The sequence below is a fragment of the Panthera leo genome, chromosome E2, assembly GCF_018350215.1.
Source record: "Panthera leo isolate Ple1 chromosome E2, P.leo_Ple1_pat1.1, whole genome shotgun sequence".
Classification (NCBI taxonomy): Eukaryota; Metazoa; Chordata; class Mammalia; order Carnivora; family Felidae; genus Panthera; species Panthera leo.
The window spans coordinates 9,225,637-9,248,041 of record NC_056693.1 but is presented as its reverse complement, the minus strand read 5'-3'; the positions used below and the strand labels follow the sequence as shown (position 1 = coordinate 9,248,041).

The 22,405-nt window shown below is 60.4% G+C and overlaps 2 protein-coding genes across 4 annotated transcripts; both read left to right on the top strand.

Moving 5' to 3' along the window:
- Positions 1-4,269: 4,269 nt before the first annotated feature.
- Positions 4,270-8,633, top strand: KCNJ14 (potassium inwardly rectifying channel subfamily J member 14). Its single transcript, XM_042919266.1, has 2 exons — positions 4,270-4,971; positions 6,383-8,633. Exons 1-2 carry the CDS (start codon positions 4,270-4,272, stop codon positions 6,977-6,979), a joined length of 1,299 nt encoding a protein of 432 aa, XP_042775200.1. The 3' UTR covers positions 6,980-8,633.
- A 1,563-nt stretch (positions 8,634-10,196) lies between these two features.
- Positions 10,197-18,179, top strand: CYTH2 (cytohesin 2). Of its 3 annotated transcripts, none has more exons than XM_042919262.1 (12): positions 10,199-10,713; positions 11,530-11,677; positions 11,767-11,833; positions 12,292-12,410; positions 13,393-13,473; positions 13,954-14,066; positions 14,162-14,310; positions 14,795-14,906; positions 17,079-17,155; positions 17,471-17,542; positions 17,655-17,809; positions 17,905-18,179. In XM_042919262.1, exons 1-12 carry the CDS (start codon positions 10,266-10,268, stop codon positions 17,990-17,992), a joined length of 1,629 nt encoding a protein of 542 aa, XP_042775196.1. In that variant the 5' UTR covers positions 10,199-10,265; the 3' UTR covers positions 17,993-18,179. The 3 variants fall into 3 exon arrangements, with proteins under 3 accessions (XP_042775197.1, XP_042775196.1, XP_042775199.1); XM_042919265.1 differs by lacking the exon at positions 10,199-10,713 and adding an exon at positions 11,081-11,251 and having other exon boundaries at positions 14,795-14,907; positions 17,077-17,155; XM_042919263.1 differs by lacking the exons at positions 17,655-17,809; positions 17,905-18,179 and adding an exon at positions 16,748-16,754 and having other exon boundaries at positions 10,197-10,713; positions 17,471-17,543.
- Positions 18,180-22,405: the final 4,226 nt, after the last annotated feature.

Below are 22,405 nucleotides of genomic sequence, written 5' to 3'. Positions count from 1 at the left end.
TCTCTGACCCCATCTCCGCTTTCTGCCTTTTCCCCCTCACCCCCACCCTCTCTTGCCCTGTCCCTGTCCGTGAGCCTGGCTCCCCAGCTCCCCATTTCCTGAGACCTCTTCCCTGCCCAGCTGCTCCTAGTCTGCCTGTCCCTCCCACCGTGTCTCTGTCCCCTCTTTCTAGGTCTCTGGCCGCCTGCTCCCCAGGTCTCTGTGCACCCCACCACCACCACCCTGTCTCTGTCCCCTTCCCTCTGGGTGTCTGTCCCTCTCTCTCTGGGTCCCTGTACCCCCTGTGGGGCCTGTCTTCCCCTCTTTCTGGGCTCCCTCTCAGCACCCCTCCTTGTCCACTCTGAGCCTCTGCCTTGGTTTCCTCTCTGTCCCCACACACCCCACCCCGCCCCGCCCCGCCCTGTCAATCTCTGCCCTCCAGCCTGCTGTCCAGACCCTGTTGGGGGGGGGGGGGGGGAGGGGGACCACCCAGGGTCTTGGGCAGAGTGTGAAAATGCTTCTCTTTTGAGGGGGAGGAAGGTTGGGGTGGGGGGGCGGAGCTCATTGGCCCCAGATTAGACAGTGACTTTGACACCAAATTAACACACCTTAAGCCGTGCGTCTCCTTTATATGGAAACGTTAAGCTGCTCTGGCAGGTCAGGGGGAGGATGGGGGGAGGGGACTACAGGCTCTGGATCCTTTCCCTCCTGTCCTGCCTCTGCGGGGTGGGGGGTGGGCGGTGGGGACGTTGAGCCTTGTGTCCCACCCACCCTCTGAGCTGGGCCACGTTGGGTGCAGACAGGGCCCTCTGCAGGTGAAGGCCCCCGTCGACTTGGTGAACCGGGCACGGTCACCCCTGCCGCACGGGGCCGAGGGTGGGATTTAGGAGGCAGAGTCCCGGCTCGGAAAGGCTCCGGACCCAAACGGGCACCCCTCCTTCGGCACCGCGTGGGTCTGGCCAGGTCCCCGGGCCTAGTCCCCAAACCTGTGAAGCGGGGCAATGATTTGGACTTCCCAGCTTCCAGAAGAGTCCAGGTGAGGTGAGCGGCGGGGTCAGGTGGAGTCCAGTGGGCGGGCTGAAGACATCCCCTGTGCTCCTGCAAGGCCAAGGACATAGTAAGTGCTCGGGCAATAAGCGTGCCCTTGCTGAGGTTGTCCGTGGTTCGTCACTCAGGGTTTGGCACCTGAGAAACCTGGATGGGAGTCCGGGGTTTCCACTCCCCAGTTGAGGGACCCGAGACAAAGGAGGGACCTCAGTGCCTCTGTTTGCTTCACTGTGAAAAGCAAAGCCTCCCGTGCCCCAGGGTTGTGGTCACAGGTGGGTGGCTGGGTATGAGAGGACCCGGTCTGGGGTCCGCCTCCCCTCCCCTGACTTCGGTGGCCCCTGACGGAACCAGTGCCTAGTAGGGACTTCTGGGCAGGAGAGGGCCACAAACGCAAACGTCAGAGCCTGGCTTCAAACCTGGCCCCTTGAGCGGCTAGCCTCAGTTTCCCCTCTTCAGAAGGATGATCTCCAACTCCCAAGGTTGTCGAGAGCGAGAAAGAGTCAGGGTTGGGCTACATCATGGATGCCTGACGCAGCCAGGCCCAGTCCGCTCTTTCCTACCTCCGCAGAATGGGTATGATAACCACCGGACATGGCAGAGCTGTCCAGGTGGTCATGGACAGCAGGTGCAGAGCTTAGTGACGTGTGGGAGGGTGGTGTCGAACTTAACATTGACCTTCCGAGAAGCCCATGAGGCTCCCGGAGCCTGGCTCAGGGGGCACACAGTACATAGGTGCTTGGTAAATACTGCCGGTACTGATACCAAAGTGTTTAGCCCCCAGCCCAGACGGGTTCTAGAAGTCCCTCCTCCGCAGCTGCTGGGGGTGGGGTGACGAGGCCTCCAGGTCCCTGTCCCGCTCCTTCCCTCCTCTCTCCTTCACCCTATTGAGCCCCTGAGATTCCACTTCCCAGATGAGGGAGCGGAGGCTGGGGAAAGTATGCGACCTGCCCCCCAGTCCTGGAGTCAGTAAGTAGCTGAGCCGGGATTCAGCCTAGAACCGCCTGACTCGGGAGCCCAGGGTCTTTCCGCAGATGAGGCTCCTGAAAGGAAGCCAGTGGTCCCAGGGCACACAGTGGGTCGGCAACTGAACCAGGACTGGGCCCTTGGTCTATGATGACTAGAAGGCCCTTCCTGACCTGGAAGAAGTCCAACTTCCCCCATGTCACAGTTGAGGAAACTGCTCAGAAGGACTTGCCCAAGATCTGAGGGTCAGGGCTGAGCGGGGGGTTTGTTTTTTGGTTTGGTTTGGTTTGGTTTGGTTTGCAACAGCTTCATTGAAATGCAATCCAGATACGGGGCGCCCGGCCGGCTCAGGTGGTAGGGCGCGTGACTCTTAATCTCGAGGTCGTGAGCTCAAGCCCCACGTTGGGTGGAGAGATTACTCAAAAATAAGACTCGGAAAATAAAGATAGAATTCAGATAAAAATACAGTGCACACGTTCAATGTATAACTCAGTGTTTCTTTAGTGTTTTCATGGAGTTGTGCCACCATCACCACAGTCAAATGGAGGGACAGCTTCAGCACCCCAACAGGAAAACCCGTGGCCTCTGGCTGTCACGCCCCAATCCCATCCCCATCGCCCCAGCCCTAGTTATCACTAGTCTGCAAGGTACAGATTTGTCCATCGGGACATATAAACGAAATTATGCGATACGTGGTCTCCTGCACCCGGCTGGTTTCACTTAGCATGATGTTTTCGAGGTTCATCCGTGCCCCAGTGTCTGTGCTTCCGGTTCTGTTTTGTTTTTAATGTTTATTTTTGAGAGACAGAGACAGAGCGTGAGCGGGGGAGGGGCAGAGAGCGAGGGAGACACAGAGTCCGAGGCAGGTTCCAGCCTCTGCATTGTCACACAGAGTCCGACGTGGGGCTCGACCTCGTGAGCCGCGAGATCATGACCTGAGCCCACGTCGGACGCTCAACCGACTGAGCCACCCAGGCACGACTGTTTAACCACTTAGGGGACCGCCAGGCTGTTTTTCACAGGAGTGACTCCATTTTCCATTCACCAGTAGTTAGGAGGGGGCCCACTTCACGTCCTTGTCAGTATGTGTCATCATCCCAAGAAGGTGGCGACAGTGTCTCATTGCAGTTTTGGTTTGCATTTCCCTGAAGGCTAATGACCTTGAGCACCTTTTTTTGTGCTTTTTGTGCTTATCTTATTGGCTCTTTGTAGATCTTTCTTAGACAAATGTCCACTCAGATACTTTGCCTATTTTTAAATCGCGTTATCTTTTTACGATTGAATTGTAACGGGTCTTTGTATATTTCAAATACAAATTTCTTAAATATAGGATTTGCAATTATTTTCTCCCGATGGCGGCTTGTCTTTCCACTGTCCCGATAGTGTCCTTTGAAGCACAAAAGTTTTAAATTCTTTTTTTGTTTGTTTTTTGTTTTTGTTTTTTTTTAATTTTTGAGACAGAGACAGAGCATGAGCAAGGGAGGTTCAGAGAGAGGGGGAGACAGAATCCGAAGCAGGCTCCAGGCTCCAAGCGGTCAGCCCAGAGCCCGACACGGGGCTCGAACCCACAGACCACGAGATCATGACCTGAGCCAAAACCAAGAGTCGGCCGCTCAACCAACTGAGCCGCCCAGGTGCCCCTTAATTTTCATGGAACTTCCGTTCATCCACCGTTTTTCCTTTTGCTGCCTCAGCTTTCTGAGCGTGCTTTGGAGCCATCGGTGACCTCGGAGCCCGGGGCTCATCTCTCCCCGCGGACTCCACGTTGAGAAGCGGCTACCACTTTGTGGACTCTGGATTTGCTAACGCTCAAATCCTGGTTCACTCCGCTGTGGCCGTGGGCAAGTTAAACGTTCTGTGCCTCAGTTTCCTCATCTATAAAATGGGGACGGTAACGTCCACACTGGCCTAAGGCTCAAGTATGTCGATTGGCGTCAAGCGCTCACCACGGGGTCCGGTGAGCACTGTCCAGGCGTCTGCGCCAATCATCGGGGCGCTTGCTCGAATGCCGTCACGCCTGCGGTTCTGTTGCCGTGGTCGCCCCACAAGCATCTCCTATTAATATTGTCGTTGATGCTGTCCCGTTCTGGCTTTCCAGGTGAATGATGTGCCCCCCCCCCCCCCCCCATCTGTCAGATGAGGCCGCCGAGGCGCAGGGAGCACGCCCGGCCGATGAGCCCACCCATTCCTGGCGCCCCTGACCTTGCCTCCCCTGTCTCTCTCCGCAGGTTCGGGGCGCCCGCCCCCTACTAGGCCAAGTGGAGGGGGTGTCCCCGCCCAATGGGCCTGGCCAGGGCCCTGCGCCGCCTTAGCGGCGCCCTGGAGCCAGGAGAGGGCCGGGCCGGCGACGAGGAGGAGGCCGGGCCGGGGCTGTGCCGCAACGGGTGGGTGGCGTCGCCGGCGGGGCGGCGCCGCGGGCGCTTCGTCAAGAAGGACGGGCACTGCAACGTGCGCTTCGTGAACCTGGGCGGCCAGGGCGCGCGCTACCTGAGCGACCTGTTCACCACGTGCGTGGACGTGCGCTGGCGCTGGATGTGCCTGCTCTTCTCCTGCTCCTTCCTCGCCTCCTGGCTGCTCTTCGGCCTGGCCTTCTGGCTCATCGCCTCGCTGCACGGCGACCTGGCCGCGCCGCCGCCGCCCGCGCCCTGCTTCTCGCACGTGGCCAGCTTCCTGGCCGCCTTCCTCTTCGCGCTGGAGACGCAGACGTCCATCGGCTACGGCGTGCGCAGCGTCACCGAGGAGTGCCCGGCCGCCGTGGCCGCCGTCGTGCTGCAGTGCATCGCCGGCTGCGTGCTCGACGCCTTCGTCGTGGGCGCCGTCATGGCCAAGATGGCCAAGCCCAAGAAGCGCAACGAGACGCTCGTGTTCAGCGAGAACGCCGTCGTGGCGCTGCGCGACCGCCGCCTCTGCCTCATGTGGCGCGTCGGCAACCTGCGCCGCAGCCACCTCGTCGAGGCCCACGTGCGGGCCCAGCTGCTGCAGGTGGGAAGGCCAAGGCCGGGGGCGCGGGAGGGGGGGGGGGGGGGACGTAGGCTCGAGGGCGGGGCGTACGTCGGGCGCGGAGGGCGCGTGGACTACAATTCCCAGCAGTCTCACGGGCGGGGACCCTGCTTCCCCCTCTTTGTGGACTGAGGCTCCTTCCCGGACCGGTTGTAGGCGATGTAAACCCCAGAGGGAGGTCGGTGACCAGTTCTAACTGGCGACCTGGACTGGAAACAGATCTTGAGACGCGAAGAGCTCACCGTGGGTTGAGGATGGGCCCCCAGTGGGGTTGTGGGGTATCTAGACCTGAGAGAGCCACACCTGGGCCGTAAAGGCTCTCAACTACAATTCCCAGAAGCGTCTGTGGGCAGGGGAGGTGCCCAGAAAGGACGGTCTGAGCAGGTGATGGCGTTTTGTGGGTGGCGACAACCGTGGTTCAGGTTAACAATAACCAGCCGACACAGTGGTACCGAGAGTAGCCTGTGTTGAGGCCAGGCCCCCGTGGGATTGTGGCAGGTGTAGGCCCAAGGGACTGCAGAGCCACGGAACACAATACTCCGTGGTCTCTGGGCCTGGGGTCCTGCAGCATTTGTGAGAGGTTCCATTCCGTATCTCAGTGGCTCAGTCTGGCCCCCAGCCTCCTGCTCAGAGGAGTAAAGGTGGAAAACACCTTATCACCAAAACAACAACTACAACCCCCCTTGGCCCCTGGGGTAGCGGCTCCCTCTGGTGCCCTGAAGAAGGGGTCTTACTGTTTCTACAAGTGTGGTCAGACTGCCCAAAATCTAGGGCAGTAGTTGTCCTTGCCCAAGTAAAGACACTTAAGAACCCTGGGGTAAGGTTGGACTTCGGTCAGAGGGAGGACAGAATGATGGTGGGAACTACAACTCCCAGCAGCCTCTGGGGGCTCCTTCTCCATTGTTTGAGACTACGATTCAGGACTAGGAGGGATACTCTCTCTCCCCGAAGTCTGTGGGGTGCCGACATGGGAGGTTGGGTATGGAACCAGTCAGGGTAGGTGGGGTGAAACTACCAATACCTGGCTTGGGGACTGCATTGCCCCTCCACACACACACACACACACACACACACACACACACACACACACACTGGTATGGAGAGGCTTGTAGTTGGGTTGCGGGGACAGATAGCCCCAGATTGCTCGGGGGCTGGTCCTGTGGCTCTATGCCAATATCATTCTGTCCCTCTGTCCCCTCTCTTTTTCTCTCTCGGGTTTCCATCCCCAAACCCCTTGAGTCTCTCTCTATTCTCTGGGCCCATGTTCCTCCCTCCCCCCCACCCCTGCCTGTTTCTCCTCCCCTTCCTCCGTTCCTTTAATCTCGCCATCTCTGTCTCCACTCATCCCTGCGCTCCCCGCCATCTGTCTTTGGCCCCTCTCTTCTCGCTGCAGCCTCGAGTGACCCCGGAGGGTGAGTACATTCCACTGGATCACCAGGATGTGGACGTGGGCTTTGATGGCGGCACTGATCGAATCTTCCTCGTGTCTCCCATCACCATCGTGCACGAGATCGACTCCGCCAGCCCTCTGTATGAACTGGGACGTGCCGAGCTGGCCCGGGCTGACTTTGAGCTGGTGGTCATTCTTGAGGGCATGGTTGAGGCCACGGCCATGACCACACAGTGTCGCTCCTCCTACCTCCCTGGTGAGCTGCTCTGGGGCCATCGTTTTGAGCCGGTCCTCTTCCAGCGTGGCTCCCAGTACGAGGTCGACTACCGCCATTTCCACCGCACTTACGAGGTCCCAGGGACACCAGTCTGCAGCGCCAAGGAGTTGGATGAACAGGCAGAGCGGGCTTCACACAGCCCCAAGTCCAGCTTCCCCGGCTCCCTGGCCGCATTTTGTTATGAGAATGAACTTGCACTGAGCTGCTGCCAGGAGGAAGAGGAGGAGGAGGAGGCCAAGGAGGAGGATGGAGCGGAGGCAGAAGATGGCATTGCCAGCCCCCAAGTACTCACACCGACCCTGGCACTGACCCTGCCCCCGTGATGCCAGCTGGTGTCTCCCGATTTGTACCCCCTTCCCGGAAATAGCAAGGTGGAGAGAGCAAGGGTCCTCTCCTGGGATGGGGGCAGGTGTTTCCCAAGACCGACAGGCCTGCTGGGTAAATTATTAGCTGGTGAAGGTCTCTCATGCCTAGTGGACCCACCCCAGACATACTGGCTCTTAATTCCTCTGCGTTCCATGCTCCCTCTCGAGACCCCTTTATGAGCCTGATTCCCGAGTCTCCCCAGAGCTGAGGGATCCAGAATTCTGGACCACCTAAGTGGCAAAGACCGGTGGTTCTAGATTCCTCCATATGGCTGGGTTTGGTTGGTGAGCAGGGTCAGGAATCAGTGGTATGTACCTCCTCCGGGGACAGCAACAGATGAAGAGTTTGTAGGTCTGGAGTGACTTAAGATTCAAGGGACTGTTGCTTCTAGACTCAGTTAACCAAGCAGCAAATCACTTTTTCCTAGACCACGTTAAGGAGGGAGGGTTACGGAATGCCCCAAGAATTCAAGACCGTCTTGATTAGCCAATGACAGAAAGTTGACTGCAAGTCAAGAGAAGACCTTGTGGTTCCAGAAGGCCCAAGAGTTAAGATTCTGTGAATCTAGATTGACCGCAGAGGCAAGCGCTGGTGGTTCTAGAATAGGTTTGACCTAGAATGCTGAGGAAACTCAAGAGTTATGTTTCTAGAATGCACAAAACAACAAGAGTGTCTGTGGGTCTGGAAGGGCTAACGTGACAGACTGGGAGTCCTTGATATTAGATAACTCCAGACCCCCTGCTGTAGAACATCAAACCAAGGAGATAATCAATGCTTCTTAATGATCCACAGGTTGTTTTTTTTTTTTTTTTTTAAGTGCCATTCTAGAATGTCCAAAGGAATCAGGATTCTGTGTCTCTAGATTGATCACAGAGTCAAGGAAGGAGTGGCGATTCTGGATGTCTGAGATTAGTTGGTTCCAGTTTGCCGAGTGGAGTTGAGAATCTTGATGATTCTTTGTGGTTCTGTTAATGCCAAAGGGAATCAAAGCTCTGGGGAGCCAGAGTTGTCCATTATTAAAACCTGGAAAGTTCTAGTCAGCTCCTAGAACTTGGCCATTCTAGGAGGTGGACTCGGGATTTGATTGACAGCATTTCTGGGCTGACCGAGAAAGGGAGGACCCAGAGGAGACCCTGTGGATAACAGGGCTGCTTGTTGGGCAGAGAGGAGAGGCCCAAGGCTGATGAGTCTACAGTGCTCTGGAATCCTGTACCTAGTGATGTGTGTCTATTTCTTAAAGACGTTATAAATATGTGTATTATATATATAATATAAATACAGATATCTATCTATATTTTCCCATGGTTCCTACAAAAGGGTTAGAAATTGAGCTTAAGCTAATTGGAATAGAGTCCTTTACAAGGATCCAGGAAGCTTTGCTCTAAATCCCAACTCTGCCGCCATGTACCGTGTGACTTTGGGCAAATCACTCCCCTCTCCCCGCCTCAGTTTCCCCATCTGTAAAAATGGGGCATTGGAACTTGAAATTCTCAAAGGACCTTTCCACCGGATGATTCCCCACTTCACTGAAGGGGACGGCTAGGGGTGGGGGTGAGCGTCCTGTAGATTTCCCAGCTCCCCCTGCTGCTGGAACGCATGGCCTTCTGGGGGCGACTGGGAGGGGAGATGCTCTTGGAGGTCAGCTCTGAACTTGGATGTGTGAATGACAGGGCAGGCTGTGGCTGAGGGTCAGAATCTCCTCCCTCTGGTCCAGCTCGGGGCCGGGGAAGGAGAAGGTCGCTCTGAATGCCGAGAGAAAGTGTGTGTTTCGGGGGAGAATTGTACCCCAGATTAAATCACTGGGAGCCCTGGTGTCTGTGAGTGTGCTTCTGGGGTGTGGGTCCTTGCTCCTGTCCTCCAACCCCCACCATACTGCTATCTACCTAAGTGCCCAGCAGGCTGCCAGCCAGCTGCAGAAGGAACCAGCGCCAGGGAGGAGGACACCTTCCTGCCCGTGTCCCAGGACTGAGGGCAGGCACTGTCATTGCCCATTAGCTTGCCCAAGTGCTGCACCAACCCAGGTCCCCGCTTCTGGCTTCCCCACCTCCCTTTATCCTTCAAAATCCCCACTTAAAAACCGGATGGGATTAATTAGCTAGCTGTTCTCCCAGTGCAGGGTGTCCGGGGGTAGGGACGGGGGCTAATGGGAACACAGGCACGGAGAAGGGTGTTCAATTGAGGGTGAAGGGACAGGAGGAGGGTTCTGTTTGGAAGGAAAGAGAACGGGGCTGGGCCGGCACAGCAAGGGTTTCCACTGGGGAGGACAAGGTGTGGGCCGCTCATAAAGGTCAGTGAGGGGATTAAGAGGCTCCGTGTCTAATCTGTCAGCTTAACCAGGTCCTGGCCCTGAATCTATCCCCACCTGCCTAGCCCAGGGACGGCGAATGAGGACAAGGCCCAGACACCACCTCAGACGCAGTTAGGGATCCGCCCAAGACAGGGATGCCCAGACTATTCCATCCCGGCCAGCTGCCTGCCCTTGCTTTTTCTACAAGGAATGGAAATGAGAGGCTGGAGGGGGAGGGGGGAGGGCATCGTGTGTGTGTGTGTGTGTGTGTGTGTGTGTGTGTGTGTAGGGGGGGACACTCTGAGAGGAGGGAGGAGTTTAAGAAGAGGTGGGGCCTGAAGTGAGGGGAGTCAGAGCGGGGAAGGAACCAGAGAAATGGGAGGATGTTGAGGAAAAGGGGTTGTTGGGGGGGGGGGGGGGGGAGGGAGAGGACGCTAAAATAAGGGGAGGAGTTTGAGGGCAAGAGGGAGGAGCCCGAGAGGCAGAAGGCGCCAGGAAGGCGGAGCCTTCACTATATTTGGCCTTCCCCTGTTGTCCCATTCTCCATGACAGATACCCGATAGCGTTTTCGTTTGGAAGAAAGAATAAGTCTTTTGTTTCAGCACTCCGGGACTCTCAAGAGACTTCAATGGACGGGAAGGTCCCGAGAGGGGTGAAGGCTCTCCGATCTGGAGATCGGAGCGGCCAGTACCAGGAGACCGGAGGCCAAAAGATGGGCCCAAGCTGCTCCCAGTTGCCTGGCAACCGCTGCGGTCAAAAACCTGCTAAGCCAGCCAAGGAGGTGTGGCTCACGGGAACAGCCGACAGTTGTGGCCCCGCCCCCTAGCAACGAGACTAACAAAGTGCCGCTCCCCAGCAACCTATTACTAGAGGCCGGCCTCCGTTGGACGAGCATCCTAGCGCCCGGAGCCCTGGCGCAGGCGCAGTTCTCTGTGCTGGCCCATAGTCCCACCTCCATGCAACTCCTTTCCGAGCCTTCTCATTGGCGGACAAACCAGCCAAGTGCCTTCTTTTGTTTCGGAGGCGGCACCCGGCTCCCTGCCCGCGCTCCGATTGGTCCCAGAGACCGTCTACCTCCGGCCGGACCGTGCTACGTCGTCTCCTTTTGTGCCTATTGGCCCTGGAGGACGGTCCTTCGGGGTCGGGGGCGGAGCAGACGAGAGGGCCCGCCGTGGATTGGGCGGTGTCAAAACGAGGGGCGGTCTCTATTGGCGGGGCGGTTGGGAGGCGAAGGGAGAGTCTTTTCAGCGCTGAGGACTGGCGCTGAGGAGGCGGCGGTGGCTCCCGGGGCGTTTGAGCGGGCTCACCCGAGCCCGCGGGCCAACGCGGATCCAGGCCCGACCGGCGGGACCGCCCCGGACTCCCCGCGGGCCTTCCTAGCCGCCATGGAGGACGGTGTCTATGGTAGGTCGGGGAGGGGCGGGGCCGGCCGGGAGCGGATGGAGCCTTTCGACCCGAACGTTCCGCAGCGAAAATCCCTCCCGGCGCGCGCTGCGCGGAGCCGTTCGGCCCCGTCGTCGCCTCGTTCTTGCGGGGCGCGGGACGGGCTTCCGGCGGGCCCCGAGAGCAGGGCGTTCCAGGCCATTGTTTGGGCCGAGCCTGTTTCCGGTGGCGGCGGGAGGGGGCGGGATGGAGCGGCGGAGGCGAGGCCGGGGTGGAACCATTCCTGCTGGAAGGGCCGGGCGAGCCCAGTGCCTGCTGGGAGCCGGGAGGGGGGCTTCTGGGGCGGTTGGGTGGGGAGAAATCTTGGGGGCTGCAGAGATCCCGCTAAGGCGGGGGCGGGAGCCTTCGATGCCCCGCCCCCCTGCCGCAACTCTTACAAGCTGTCAACAGCTTTCCCTGCCATAGTTACTTTTCATGGACCCAGGAGTCCGGACACCCGAGCTCCCAGTTACCTCGCCAAGAATGGAGGCAGAAAACCAAGGCCTCATCCCCCTTCCAAGTAATGGGCCCAGCAATTCGGGCTCCCAGCCCCCTTCTCCCTCAGACTCAGGAGTGCTGACCCCTGCCTAGCCTCCTCCCCCCCGAGGACTTGAAAGTCTAGATCCCCCTGTCTAGACCTCCAGCCCCTTCTTCCAGCAGACAGAGGAGGCCCTACCCTTATCCTTGTCCTCTCCAACCTGGGAATCCTGCCGGCCCCAGCCCTGTCCTCCCCCAGATTGTAGGAACCCAGGCTCCCAGTCCCAGAACTGACCGCCAATCCCTGACTCTGACCCGTAGAGCCCCCAGACCTGACTCCGGAGGAGCGGATGGAGCTGGAGAACATCCGGCGGCGGAAGCAGGAGCTGCTGGTGGAGATCCAGCGCCTTCGGGAGGAGCTCAGTGAAGCCATGAGCGAGGTGGAGGGTCTGGAGGCCAATGAGGGCAGGTGAGGGCTGGGGTGGGGAACTTGGGGGTCACGAGGCCCGGCCAGGGATGCCCAGGCTTTGACCTTCCATCCCCTGCTCTCTTCTGCAGTAAGACTTTGCAACGGAACCGGAAGATGGCGATGGGCAGGAAGAAGTTCAACATGGATCCCAAGAAGGTGCTTGGGCCACAGGGCTGGGATCAGCCAGGCAGACACCCGGGGCCGAGGGTTCTGGCACCTTCAGGTTCCAGAAGTGCCATAGTTAAAGGTCTGCCTGAGGCGGACAGACGTGGCCCTGATCCCCGGAATTCAGATCTGGGCCGTCCGTTTGTTCTCCGAACACTAACCAGGCGTTGGCCGCCTCCTGACCTTCGCGCGTGCTGTGCCCTCCGCCTGGGAGGCTCAAGGGGGAGCAGACCCTGCTCTTCGTGCTTGATTCACCAGGCAAAGGCAGAGGGAACAGTAGGCGCAGAGGCTCGGCTGAGGCGGGGGTATTTGAGGACCTGCGCGAAGCCTGAAAACGAAAGCTGGCCCGGTTCTGTGGAGGGCAGAGGCGGGGGTGGATGCCGGGGAGGGGGTGGGGAGTGGCTCTCCGCCGGCCCCCTGTGCTGAGACCACCCGCCCCCACCCACCAGGGGATCCAGTTTTTGGTGGAGAACGAACTTCTGCAGAATACACCCGAGGAGATCGCCCGCTTCCTGTACAAGGGCGAGGGCCTGAACAAGACAGCCATCGGGGACTACCTGGGGGAGAGGTGAGACCCCGCCGGGCTCTCATGGTCCCCCGCGCCCAGCTCCTGCCCTTTCACCGCCCACTTCCTCTCCCAAGGAAGGGCCCTGATAGACCAGCCTTCTCCCCGCGCGGGGACAGAACGGACTGACACAGGGGTCTGTGGGAGCCTGGGGACCATCCGGGGGAACCTGGGGAGGGGCATGGGAATCTTCTGAATGTCTGGAATGTTGGGGACCGTGAAAAACATCTGTGGGTATCGTGGGCACGTGTAGACAGCTGGCTTGTGTGGGACCCTACAGGGACAGCCAGGGGGCATTGGGGTCATCTGTGAATATCTAGGGAGCACAGGGACCCCTGGGCATCTGGGGCGTGAGGATCACCTGCGATGTTTGGGGTACCTAGGGATTTGTGGACACCTGGGGCACGTAGAGACCACCTGAACGTCTGAGGTGCACAGGGCCATCTGCGTGTCTGGTTGTCTGAGAATTGTGTGGACACCTGGGGGGGGTGTGGGGCCATCTGGAGGTGTCTGGGGACCGTCTGTGGGCATCTGGGGTGCATGGAGATTGTTTCACGGACATCTGGGGGGTGTGGGGACCATCCGGACATCTGGGGGACGTGGTAGCCCTCTGGGGATGTCTAGGGACCCTCTGTGGACAGCTGGTGTTGTGGGATTGTTGTGTGGACGTCTGGGGTGCACGGGGACCATCTGCGGACGCCTGGGAGATGTGGGGACCATTTCTGGACGTCTCCAGAAGCTGGGGGATCACCTAGGCGGAGCATACTTTTGCCGTGTCTCTCTTAACTGTTCGGCTGATCCAGGGATGATCTCGCAACAGATGGTCCTCCCAAGGGCGTGTTCTGAGTATTCCTGCCCTGGTGTCAGGCCTGTGATGGAGCCAGGCTAAAACTGTCACCCGCTCCAGAGGCAGCCACGGCGCAGACGAGGTGGCTCAGACTCCCCAGTCTCCCTCCTGTGCGTGACTCTGTCCCTGTCCCCCCAGGGAAGAGCTGAACCTGGCAGTGCTCCATGCCTTCGTGGATCTGCACGAGTTTACTGACCTCAATCTGGTGCAGGCCCTCAGGTGAGAGGGATGGGGTCGGAAGGGCAGGAGCGTACCTGTCAGGGCTTTCTTTACACACGACGAGCCCTGCTCAAAACGAAGACAGAAACAAAAATGGAAGTGATGGTCTCCCATAACACCGAAGTCCACAGTAGGGCCTCCTTCAGGCATAGCTGTATCCAGGGACTTCTGTGCTGCCAGAAGGCCAACCTTCTCTGTCTTTTGGTTGTGCTTCCCCTGTGTTGGCATTGCTGTCTGTAGGCCCTCCTCTCACAGGGCAGCAGAAGCCTCTGGTGACCGCAAGCTTTGCGGAAAGGAGGGGTTTCTTCCACTGAAGCCCCAGGCCAATCAGTGCTCACGGGCCAGCTTGGATCCATACCTGAGACAGCTGCTGAGGCCGCAGGGCTGTTTTTGGCTGGTTCCTAACACAGGGACTGAGAGCAGGGCGGGGGGGGGTTCTGCCAGTTCCCGGCATCCACACCCGGCTCCTCTCCAACCCAGGCAGTTTCTCTGGAGCTTTCGCCTCCCCGGGGAGGCCCAGAAGATTGACCGGATGATGGAAGCGTTTGCCCAGCGATACTGCCTGTGCAACCCTGGGGTCTTCCAGTCCACAGGTTGGGGCCCAGACTCCTGGGGCCTGGGAAGGAGGGGCCGGCGGGGAGGGTGGGGGCACCTACCCGTGTCGTCACCACCTGACTGTCTGGTGCAGACACGTGCTACGTGCTGTCCTTCGCCGTGATCATGCTGAACACCAGCCTCCACAACCCCAACGTCCGGGACAAGCCAGGCCTGGAGCGCTTTGTGGCCATGAACCGGGGCATCAACGAGGGTGGGGACCTGCCTGAGGAGCTGCTCAGGGTCAGGCCCCCTCTACCCCCCCTCCCTGCAGCCCCTCTTTGCTGTCCCTTTCCCCACCACTGACCCCCCCCCCTCCCCCTCGCCCCCACGGGTCCCCTGGTGCCTGAGCCGTCCAGCGGGATCACGTCAACCTGTCCATTTCCTTTCTCTTCGTCTCTCCCTGGCTCCCTCGGTCTTTGTCTCTCCGGTTCTCTCTGCTGTCTCTCTCTGGCCCTCCGGCTCATTCGGGGTCTCTGTGTCTCTCGAGAACTTTGCGGGCCTTTGCAGCAGCTCAGCGTCTTTCCTCCCTCTCCAACTTCCTTTGCTCCGGGACCCCCTCCACCCATCTGACCCCCCCCCCCCCCCGTTTCTTCTTCCCTGAGCCGCTCCACCTGTGGTCCCCGTTTCCTCCCTGGCTGTCGGAGCCCCCCCCCCCCCATGGCCAGGCAGCCCCGGGAGGGGCCCCGGGGCCTGGAGTTGCCGACTGCCCCCATTCGCCCCTCAGAACCTCTACGACAGCATCCGAAACGAGCCCTTCAAGATTCCTGAGGATGATGGGAATGACCTGACCCACACCTTCTTCAACCCAGATCGGGAGGGCTGGCTCCTTAAGCTGGGTACGTCCCCTACTGACCCCGCTTGGCCGTCTCTGCAGGGAGAAGTTAGGGGGCCCCTGGCTCTGGACTTGACCTCCATGTGGACCTGCTGTGTGATCTTAGGCAAACGATTTGACCTCTCTGAGCCTCAGTTTCCACATCTGAAAAATGGGGCCGAAAATGAGATTAGGCCTGTGTGCTGGGCCCAAGCACAGGGACCGGCAGAGAGGAGGGGGCCCAGAAATACTTAGGGGGGTAGGGTAGGGGTTAGGGAGCACCGAATAAAATGCTGGGCTCTGTGCTCATGAACGAAAGAGTCCCCGGCTGGGACGGAACGGGCGGGGTGGGGCCAGTCCATCTGGAAACACACAGCGCCAGCAGACTCAGGGCAAGTTAGGGGTCAGCCGGGTGCCCCTCGCGTCGGGTTATCTGAGGATTGGAGTGGTTTCTCCGCCACGGCTTCACGGGAGCTTCCCCTGGGGGCTTTTAAAACCCCGCCAGCCAAGCCACAGCCTCATGAAGCCAGGATTTTCGGGGCAGGATGGACTGTCAGTCACGTTAAAAGCTCCCCCGGGTGCTGTCAGTGCAGAGTCAAGGTTGCGAGCCGCTGGCTGGGAGCCCCGGCTGCTAATGATGGGCGCCGCGGGAGCGCTAGCTGTGGCTTTTTAGTGGAAAGGCGGTGAATGGCCGCTCCAGCAGGGATAGTGGAGAAGCTGGGGCCTCGGGAGGGCCCAGCATGGGGTGGGGGTGGGGGGCACAGCAGGGCTTTCCTCCCGCTCCCCCAACCGTGGAATTGTGCTCCTAAGCCAAGACCTCGCTTCTCCAGCAGCAAGCAGGTGCCTGACTGGGTGCCCAGGTGTCCTGGTCCACATAAAAAGGGCAGACCGGTCTCTCCCGCCATCAGTGGGTAGATGGATTCCGGAGTCGGCTCCAGGGGAGGCCGATGGGGTGGGGGGGAGGTTAGACTCCTCAGAGGCCACCTGGTGCCCCCTGGCCTTGAGAGGCCAGGAGAGAGGCAAGCCGGAGGTTCCCCAGCGACTAGCCCCCCTCCAGCCCCACCCCGGCAGCGGGGAAGCTTCCCGTTTCCCGGCTGAGGACACTGAGGCTCAGCCGCCATCCGACAGCCACAGGGCAGGAGTGGCCTCGGCCCCAGATCTCCTACCCGAGTGCACTTTTTCCCTTTGTGGCGGTTAGAGAGAGGCCTCTCTTCCCTCAGAAGCTAAAGCGTGTGCAGCAAAGGGGGCCTATGGTAGTTGTGTTCACCAAGATGCCCGATGAGAGCCATTACTGCTGTTCCTAACCCTCTGGGGACGACAAGGCACCCGGAGACAGGTCTCCGTGAAGCCGGAAGGTGTGGGCCCAAGTGGGTCTGCGGACTGCAGTCCAGAGAGGGCAGGAGGTTGTCCTAAGGTCACACAGCCAGTTGGTCCTACAGCTCACCTGAGCGCCCCCACCTGCCTCAGGCCAAGGACTGGGGGTTTTGTCTTCTCCCTTTCGGGGGGGATGACCTCCTCGGGGAGGGCCCTCCTGGCCCGGGACCTGTCCGGGGGGGGAGGGGTGGGCTGGAGCCAGGCCCGATGCCAGGAGGTGCTCGCTCACGGTGGGGCTCAGGATCTTTGGCCCCCCCTGGGAGGGAGCGGGTCATGTCGATGTAACTGGTTTTCTTCCCTCTCTTTCCCCCCTTCCTCCCTCCCTCCCTCCATCTCTGCGTGTTTCTCTCTGCTGTTCCTGTCTCCTACTCCCCATGCTCTCCTTCCCTCGCTCCCCCCATTTCTGTCGCCTGCGGCTTTTGGGGGCACCCCATTCTTCTGCCTTCCCTCCTCTTCGCCTGGTCCTGCCTGCTTTCTCGCTGTCTGCCCCAGGAGGTAGGTACGCAGCCCGTCCTTGCTCCCCACAGACATGACATCGGGGAGGGGGCCGCCCCGGCCTCGGGGCCCCGAAGCAGGGGGCTGGGGACTTGGATTCCTGGGCCCTGGGCCGACAGACAGGCTTAGAAAGTGTGGCGCCCCACGCCGGGGGCGGGCGGGGTCCTGGGGGCCCTAACCGCCCGTCCCTGCTCGCCTCTCTTCCCACGCAACGCTTTGCGCCAGGCCCCGCCTTCCCTGCGCTCGCTCCGCCTCAGTCCCCGCCCTGCCCTCCCAGAGGCCCCGCCCCCCGCTGAGCCCAGGCCCCCTCCCACCCCTTCCCTTTCAGGGGGCCGGGTGAAGACGTGGAAGCGGCGCTGGTTTATCCTCACAGACAACTGCCTCTACTATTTTGAGTACACTACGGTGAGGGCAGAGCCGGGCTCCGCTCCGGGGTCCTAGGAGGAGGGGCTGGGGCGGGGGGGTCTGGACTCACGGGGCTGAGGGAGGAAGGGGTGGGGGTCTGGTCTCCTGAGTCTGGGTGCGGGGTGGGGCTGGGGGCCTGGATTCTTGGGTCTGCGGGAGGAGGGGCCTGGGGGCGGGACTCCCGGTCTGAGGGAGGAGGGGCTCTGACAGCGCCCTAGGGCCGCCGTAACAAAGGGCCACTAATGAAACTCGGTTCTGGAGGAGGGGCTGGGGCGAGGATTGGGGGTGTGAGCCCCCCCCGACCTGTGCCTTCAGGACAAGGAACCCCGAGGTATCATCCCCCTGGAGAATCTGAGCATCCGCGAAGTGGATGACCCCCGGAAACCGGTAAGATCCGTCGGCCCCGCACCCCTCCGGGCGTGGCGGGTGGGGCGGGGGGGCTCCTCTGGGCCCGGGGCCGGCTCCTACCTGCCCTTCGTCCGCTCTCGGGTCCCCGCAGAACTGCTTCGAGCTCTACATCCCCAACAACAAGGGGCAGCTCATCAAAGCCTGCAAAACGGAGGCCGACGGCCGAGTGGTTGAGGGCAATCACGTGGTGTACCGGATCTCGGCCCCGACGCCGGAGGAGAAGGAGGAGTGGATCAAGTCCATCCAGTGAGTCCGGGCTCCGGGGTCCCCGGGCAGGGAGGGCCGGGGCCGGGAGCCCTCGGCCCTCACCCCGGGACCCCCTCCCCCCACGCCGTCCGCAGGGCCGCTGTGAGCGTGGACCCCTTCTACGAGATGCTGGCGGCAAGGAAGAAGCGGATTTCTGTCAAGAAGAAGCCAGAGCAGCCCTGACCCCCCGCCCCCTCCCCCGCTATTTATTACGGAGCTGCCCCGCCCGGGCGGCCGGACCCCTGGGCCCCGGGGCGCGGATCCTGGTTCTCCAATCCCGGTTCTCCGTTTGGAAAATGCAGCACCTGTAGCTCCACTCTCGTTATTTGTAATTAACACACCGTTGGTAATCTTATTAATTATTTAACCACTCGCGGCCTCGGACCCCTCATTTCTCGGAGGGGTTAACAGCCGGGGTGCTGGGGGTCGCTCACGGGGTGACCGGGGCCAGGAGCCCTCCCCTCCCCCGCCACATCAGTCCCTTCCGGTTTCACTCCAAGCCTGTGGGGCTGGAGTAAGGCAGAAGTTTACCTGGTGGCAGTTAGTGCTGAGTTAGGATTGCGTGGCATTTATCATTCTTTTAACGTTTTATTTATTTTTTCCGAGAGAGCGCACGCAAGCCGGGGAGGGGCAGAGACAGGGGGACGGAGGATCCGTGAAGCGGGCTCTGCACGGATAGCAGAGAGCCCGATGTGGGAGTCGAACTCATGAACCAGGAGATCGCGACCTGAGGTGAAGCCGGAAGCTCAACTGACCGGGCCATCCGGGCGCCCCAGAACCGTACTGCATTTGGCGCGCGGGCCAGTGGAGGCTCTGGGTGGGGGCGAGGCCTGGTGTTCATTCATTCTGGGCATTACTGGACAACCGGGAGCCAGGCAGGTGCTGGTCCTTACTTTGCTGTCACCAGGCTTGTGGTCCTGGAAGGGCGGCGTATAGTATCTGCTGGGGTCCGGAGCTGGGCCAGTGCTTCCGGAAGGAACCCTAGAGACCTGGCCGACTTCTGGGGCCCACCTACACCTTGCTGATGGGCTGTCCCTGGGGCTCAGCAAGAGGCCTGGGTGAGAGTGGCGGTTGGGCTGGGGGACCCTGGGACCAAGAGGGCAAGACTGTGGCCCCACCGAGCCAGGTTCTCAGCCACCGGAGAAGCACCTGCTGGAGGACATTTTGCACCAAGCCAGGATAGTGCAGGGAATCTGCATTTTATCTCCTTCCCTGGGACTCCCAACAGCCCCTCAAGTGTAAGGTCTGTTGGCCTTGAGGGGTGGGGTGTCCCCAAAGAACAAAGGCATATAGACCCCGAGTGGGGGAGGGGGTGAGTTGGCAGGTTGGGACACTCTACGCCCAGACGTGCAGTGGAGACTGATGAGCCAGAAACTAGAACTTGGGGCAGGCCCCGGGACCAGGTCGGGTGGGGGAAGTCTGGCCCCCAGGGGTGTCCAAGTTGCAGTTCCTCCCTCCGGTAGGCCGCGTCCTTGAAGCGTCAACCCCCTAGCAGCGCTCCGGGTGACATGGGAAGCGCCCCGAGTCTTTTAGGACTTGGGCCTGGCTCTGCCCTTGGCCACGGGCATTCACCTGCTCGGAGCCCCACCCCCATAGCAGTATAACCGCTCGGCCACCCCCGAGGATGGGACTTCTTTCCTTCCTGCGAGACCCTCGGACTACAATTCCCAGCAAGCTGTGCGGCGCGGCCGCCCCCCCACCCCCCAGCGGGAGAGCCAGTCTCGAGGTCTCCTGGGAGTTGGAGTTTCCCAAGGCTCCGATGTGGGGTTTACTTTAGCCTCGTCGCTACCCTCGTGCAAGTTGGGTAAAGAGGTCCCGGCCGCTTCAGCCCCCAGGAACTGATGGGAAATGGGGTTCCCAGGTGAGGAAACGGGATTCCCAATTCCTCCCGAAGGCTCCAGGGAAATGGGAGTCAGCAGCCCAAGGAGAAGAGAAATGAGGTCTTGGGGTGAACGGAGGGTGCCACCACGACCTCCTCCAGGCAATGGACCCATAGGTACTGAGTGTCTACCAGTCGGGAAAGTAGTTGGCTCGGCGGAGAGGCCCTGAAAGGGCATCACAGGCAGAGGGAACGGCATGAGCAGGAGCAGGAAAAGGCACGGTGTGTTGGGAGTCACCGACAGCGGGTGTCCCTGTATGACGTGACGGGGGGGGGGGGGGGGAGTGAATAAGAGACGCATTCAGAGGGGACACAGGCTTGATCATTTGGTGCCCAGTCAGCCACGGTAGGGACTCTGGGTGTATTTTGAGCTAATGGAAGCCACTCGAGGGTATGAAGCAGGCAAGCGATGTGTTTGGCTTGAGGCTGGCTGCCGCAGGAGAATAATTTGGAGATAAGTAGGGGCAGCGGTGGGGAGGTAAGTTAGGAAGCTGTGCGGTTCCCCTGGGGCAAGGGGGTGTGGCTGCGGAGGCCGAGAGTTGGGAACAGGAGCCCGCAGGATTTACTGAGGGATTCTGGGTTGAGCCACTGGCGAACCCCAATGCCGTTTCCTGAGATGGTCAGAGAGGGAGTTTTGGGGGTGGGGGGGTGGGGATCCGGGGTTCTGGTTTGGCCAACTTAGTTAAGCTGGAATCACCCGTGGACCATCCAAACCAGACCTATCAGCTCAAAATCGTCCGCTTTTGCCCCAAGGCCATCTCCTCCCCAAAGACAGAATTCTGGTTGCCGGCTCCCACCTCTCCCCAGACCCCAAGTTCCCAACCCCCTCGTTACAGGTTGAATTCTATCCCCCTTGGAATCAGGATGTTGAAGTCCTAACCCTGCAGTAACGCAGAATGTGGTCTTACTTGAACATGGGGTCATTGTAGATGCAATCAGTTAAGATTAGGTCATTAACGCGGGCACGAATCCAATATGACGAGTGTCCTTACAGAAAGAGAAATTTTGGAACTACACACACGGGGAGAACGCACATGAAGGTGAAGGCAGAGATTCGAGTGAGGCTCCTACACACTGGGGAGCACCAGAGATTGCCAGGAGAGCACCGGAAGCTAGGGGAGTCATTAACGGATTGTCCCTCACAGCCTCAGAAGGAACTGATCCTGAGGACCCCCGCGGAGCCCTTAATCTTGGATTCTAGCCTCCAGAGCTGAGAGAGTGTCTGTGGTTTCAGCCACCCGATTTGTGGCACTTGGTTACGGCAGCCCTAGTGAGCTAATACGGCCCTCCTCCCTCAGACCCAGGAGTCCTGCCCCCAGCCCCTCCTCCCTCAGATCCTGAAGTCCTGACCCCCAGCCCCTCCTCCCTCAGACCCAGGAGTCCTCACCCCCCAGCCCCTCCTCCCTCAGATCCTGGAGTCCTGGCCCCCAGCCCCTCCTCCCTCAGACCCAGGAGTCCTGAGCCCCAGCCCCTCCTCCCTCAGACCCTGAAGTCCTGACCCCCAGCCCCTCCTCCCTCAGACCCAGGAGTCCAGGCCCCCGCCCCTCCTCCCTCAGACCCAGAAGTCCAGACCCCCCAGCCCCTCCTCCCTCAGACCCAGGAGTCCAGACCCCCAGTCCCTCCTCCCTCAGACCCAGGAGTCCTGCCCCCAGCCCCTCCTCCCTCAGACCCTGGAGTCCTGCCCCCAGACCCTGTCAATCTTGGTGCCATCAGCCCTCACCCTGGGCACATGTGTCCTAAGATCAGTTTGAGCATCAACGCGTCAACCCGCAGAACCCCTGGGAAGAGGTTGGAACCCAGCCCCCTCCCCCCTCCCTTTCTCCATCCCCCAGACTTACAAGTGACCCTAACGCCTTCATCACCTTAACTCCTAGGCCAGGAGCCCACAGCCTCCCAGCTGGACCCCCACCCCTGGGCCCTTCCCTCGGGTCTCAAGTGAGTCCCTCAAATATGCCAATGGCTGCAGTAGGGAGGCGACGGGGGACAGGTTGAAGCCAGGAGATTGGAAAGGCAAAGGCAGACCCCGGGGGGTGGGGGGCGGGGGGCGGGAGGCAGAATCAGTCCAAGAGCCCAGGAGAAACGGAGGAAAAGGAATCGGGGTAAACACAAAGGCAGAGAAAGACATAATAGAGACAGGCAGGCGACAGGGAGGCACAGAGGAGGAGAAAACAGTACAGCCGGAGAAACTCCAACACACAGAATTAGGAAGAGGGGCCCAGGGGGAGAGACGGGAACGTCTCATGGGAGGTGGGCGGCCACACGGAGACACAGGTAAACTGAGGCAAGGCCACGGTGGGCAGGGAGGCAGTGCCTGGCCTCGGAAGCTTCTGAGAGGTGCGGCCAGGGGCCGTGTGGGTGCCGGCAGGTCGTTCCCGAGCACCCCCTCCCCAGCCCCCCCCCCCCCCCCCCCCCAGCCACCCTGTGTCAACGCGGCTCTTGTGTCACGCGGAGGCTGCCGCCCAGGTCAGTGCGGCCAGCACCAGGCAGAGCCGGGGGCCAGAGAAGCAGAGCCCCGCAGCCTCACCACCGCAGGGCGCTTCCGCCTTCCTGGGCCTCGACATTCCCGTCTGTGAAGGGGGCGGGCGGAAGGCGCCTTCTCCCGGGCCCTCCCCCGCGCGCCCTGCCCCGAAAGACACACAGGCCCGCCGTTCCTCCAAAAAGTTGTTTTTGTCTTTTTTAAATAATGTGAAAATGCCACGCGAAGGTTTGAACCAGAG

Bases quoted from the DNA above. Each gene is read 5' to 3' on its own strand.
- KCNJ14 (XM_042919266.1), top strand. From the start codon at position 4,270: ATGGGCCTGGCCAGGGCCCTGCGCCGCCTTAGCGGCGCCCTGGAGCCA. The intron at 4,972-6,382 runs GTGGGAAGGCCA...TTCTCGCTGCAG, and splicing joins TGCGGGCCCAGCTGCTGCAG to CCTCGAGTGACCCCGGAGGG.
- CYTH2 (XM_042919262.1), top strand. From the start codon at position 10,266: ATGCAACTCCTTTCCGAGCCTTCTCATTGGCGGACAAACCAGCCAAGT. The intron at 12,411-13,392 runs GTGAGACCCCGC...CTGTCCCCCCAG, and splicing joins GGGGACTACCTGGGGGAGAG to GGAAGAGCTGAACCTGGCAG. The intron at 17,543-17,654 runs GTAAGATCCGTC...GGGTCCCCGCAG, and splicing joins TGGATGACCCCCGGAAACCG to AACTGCTTCGAGCTCTACAT.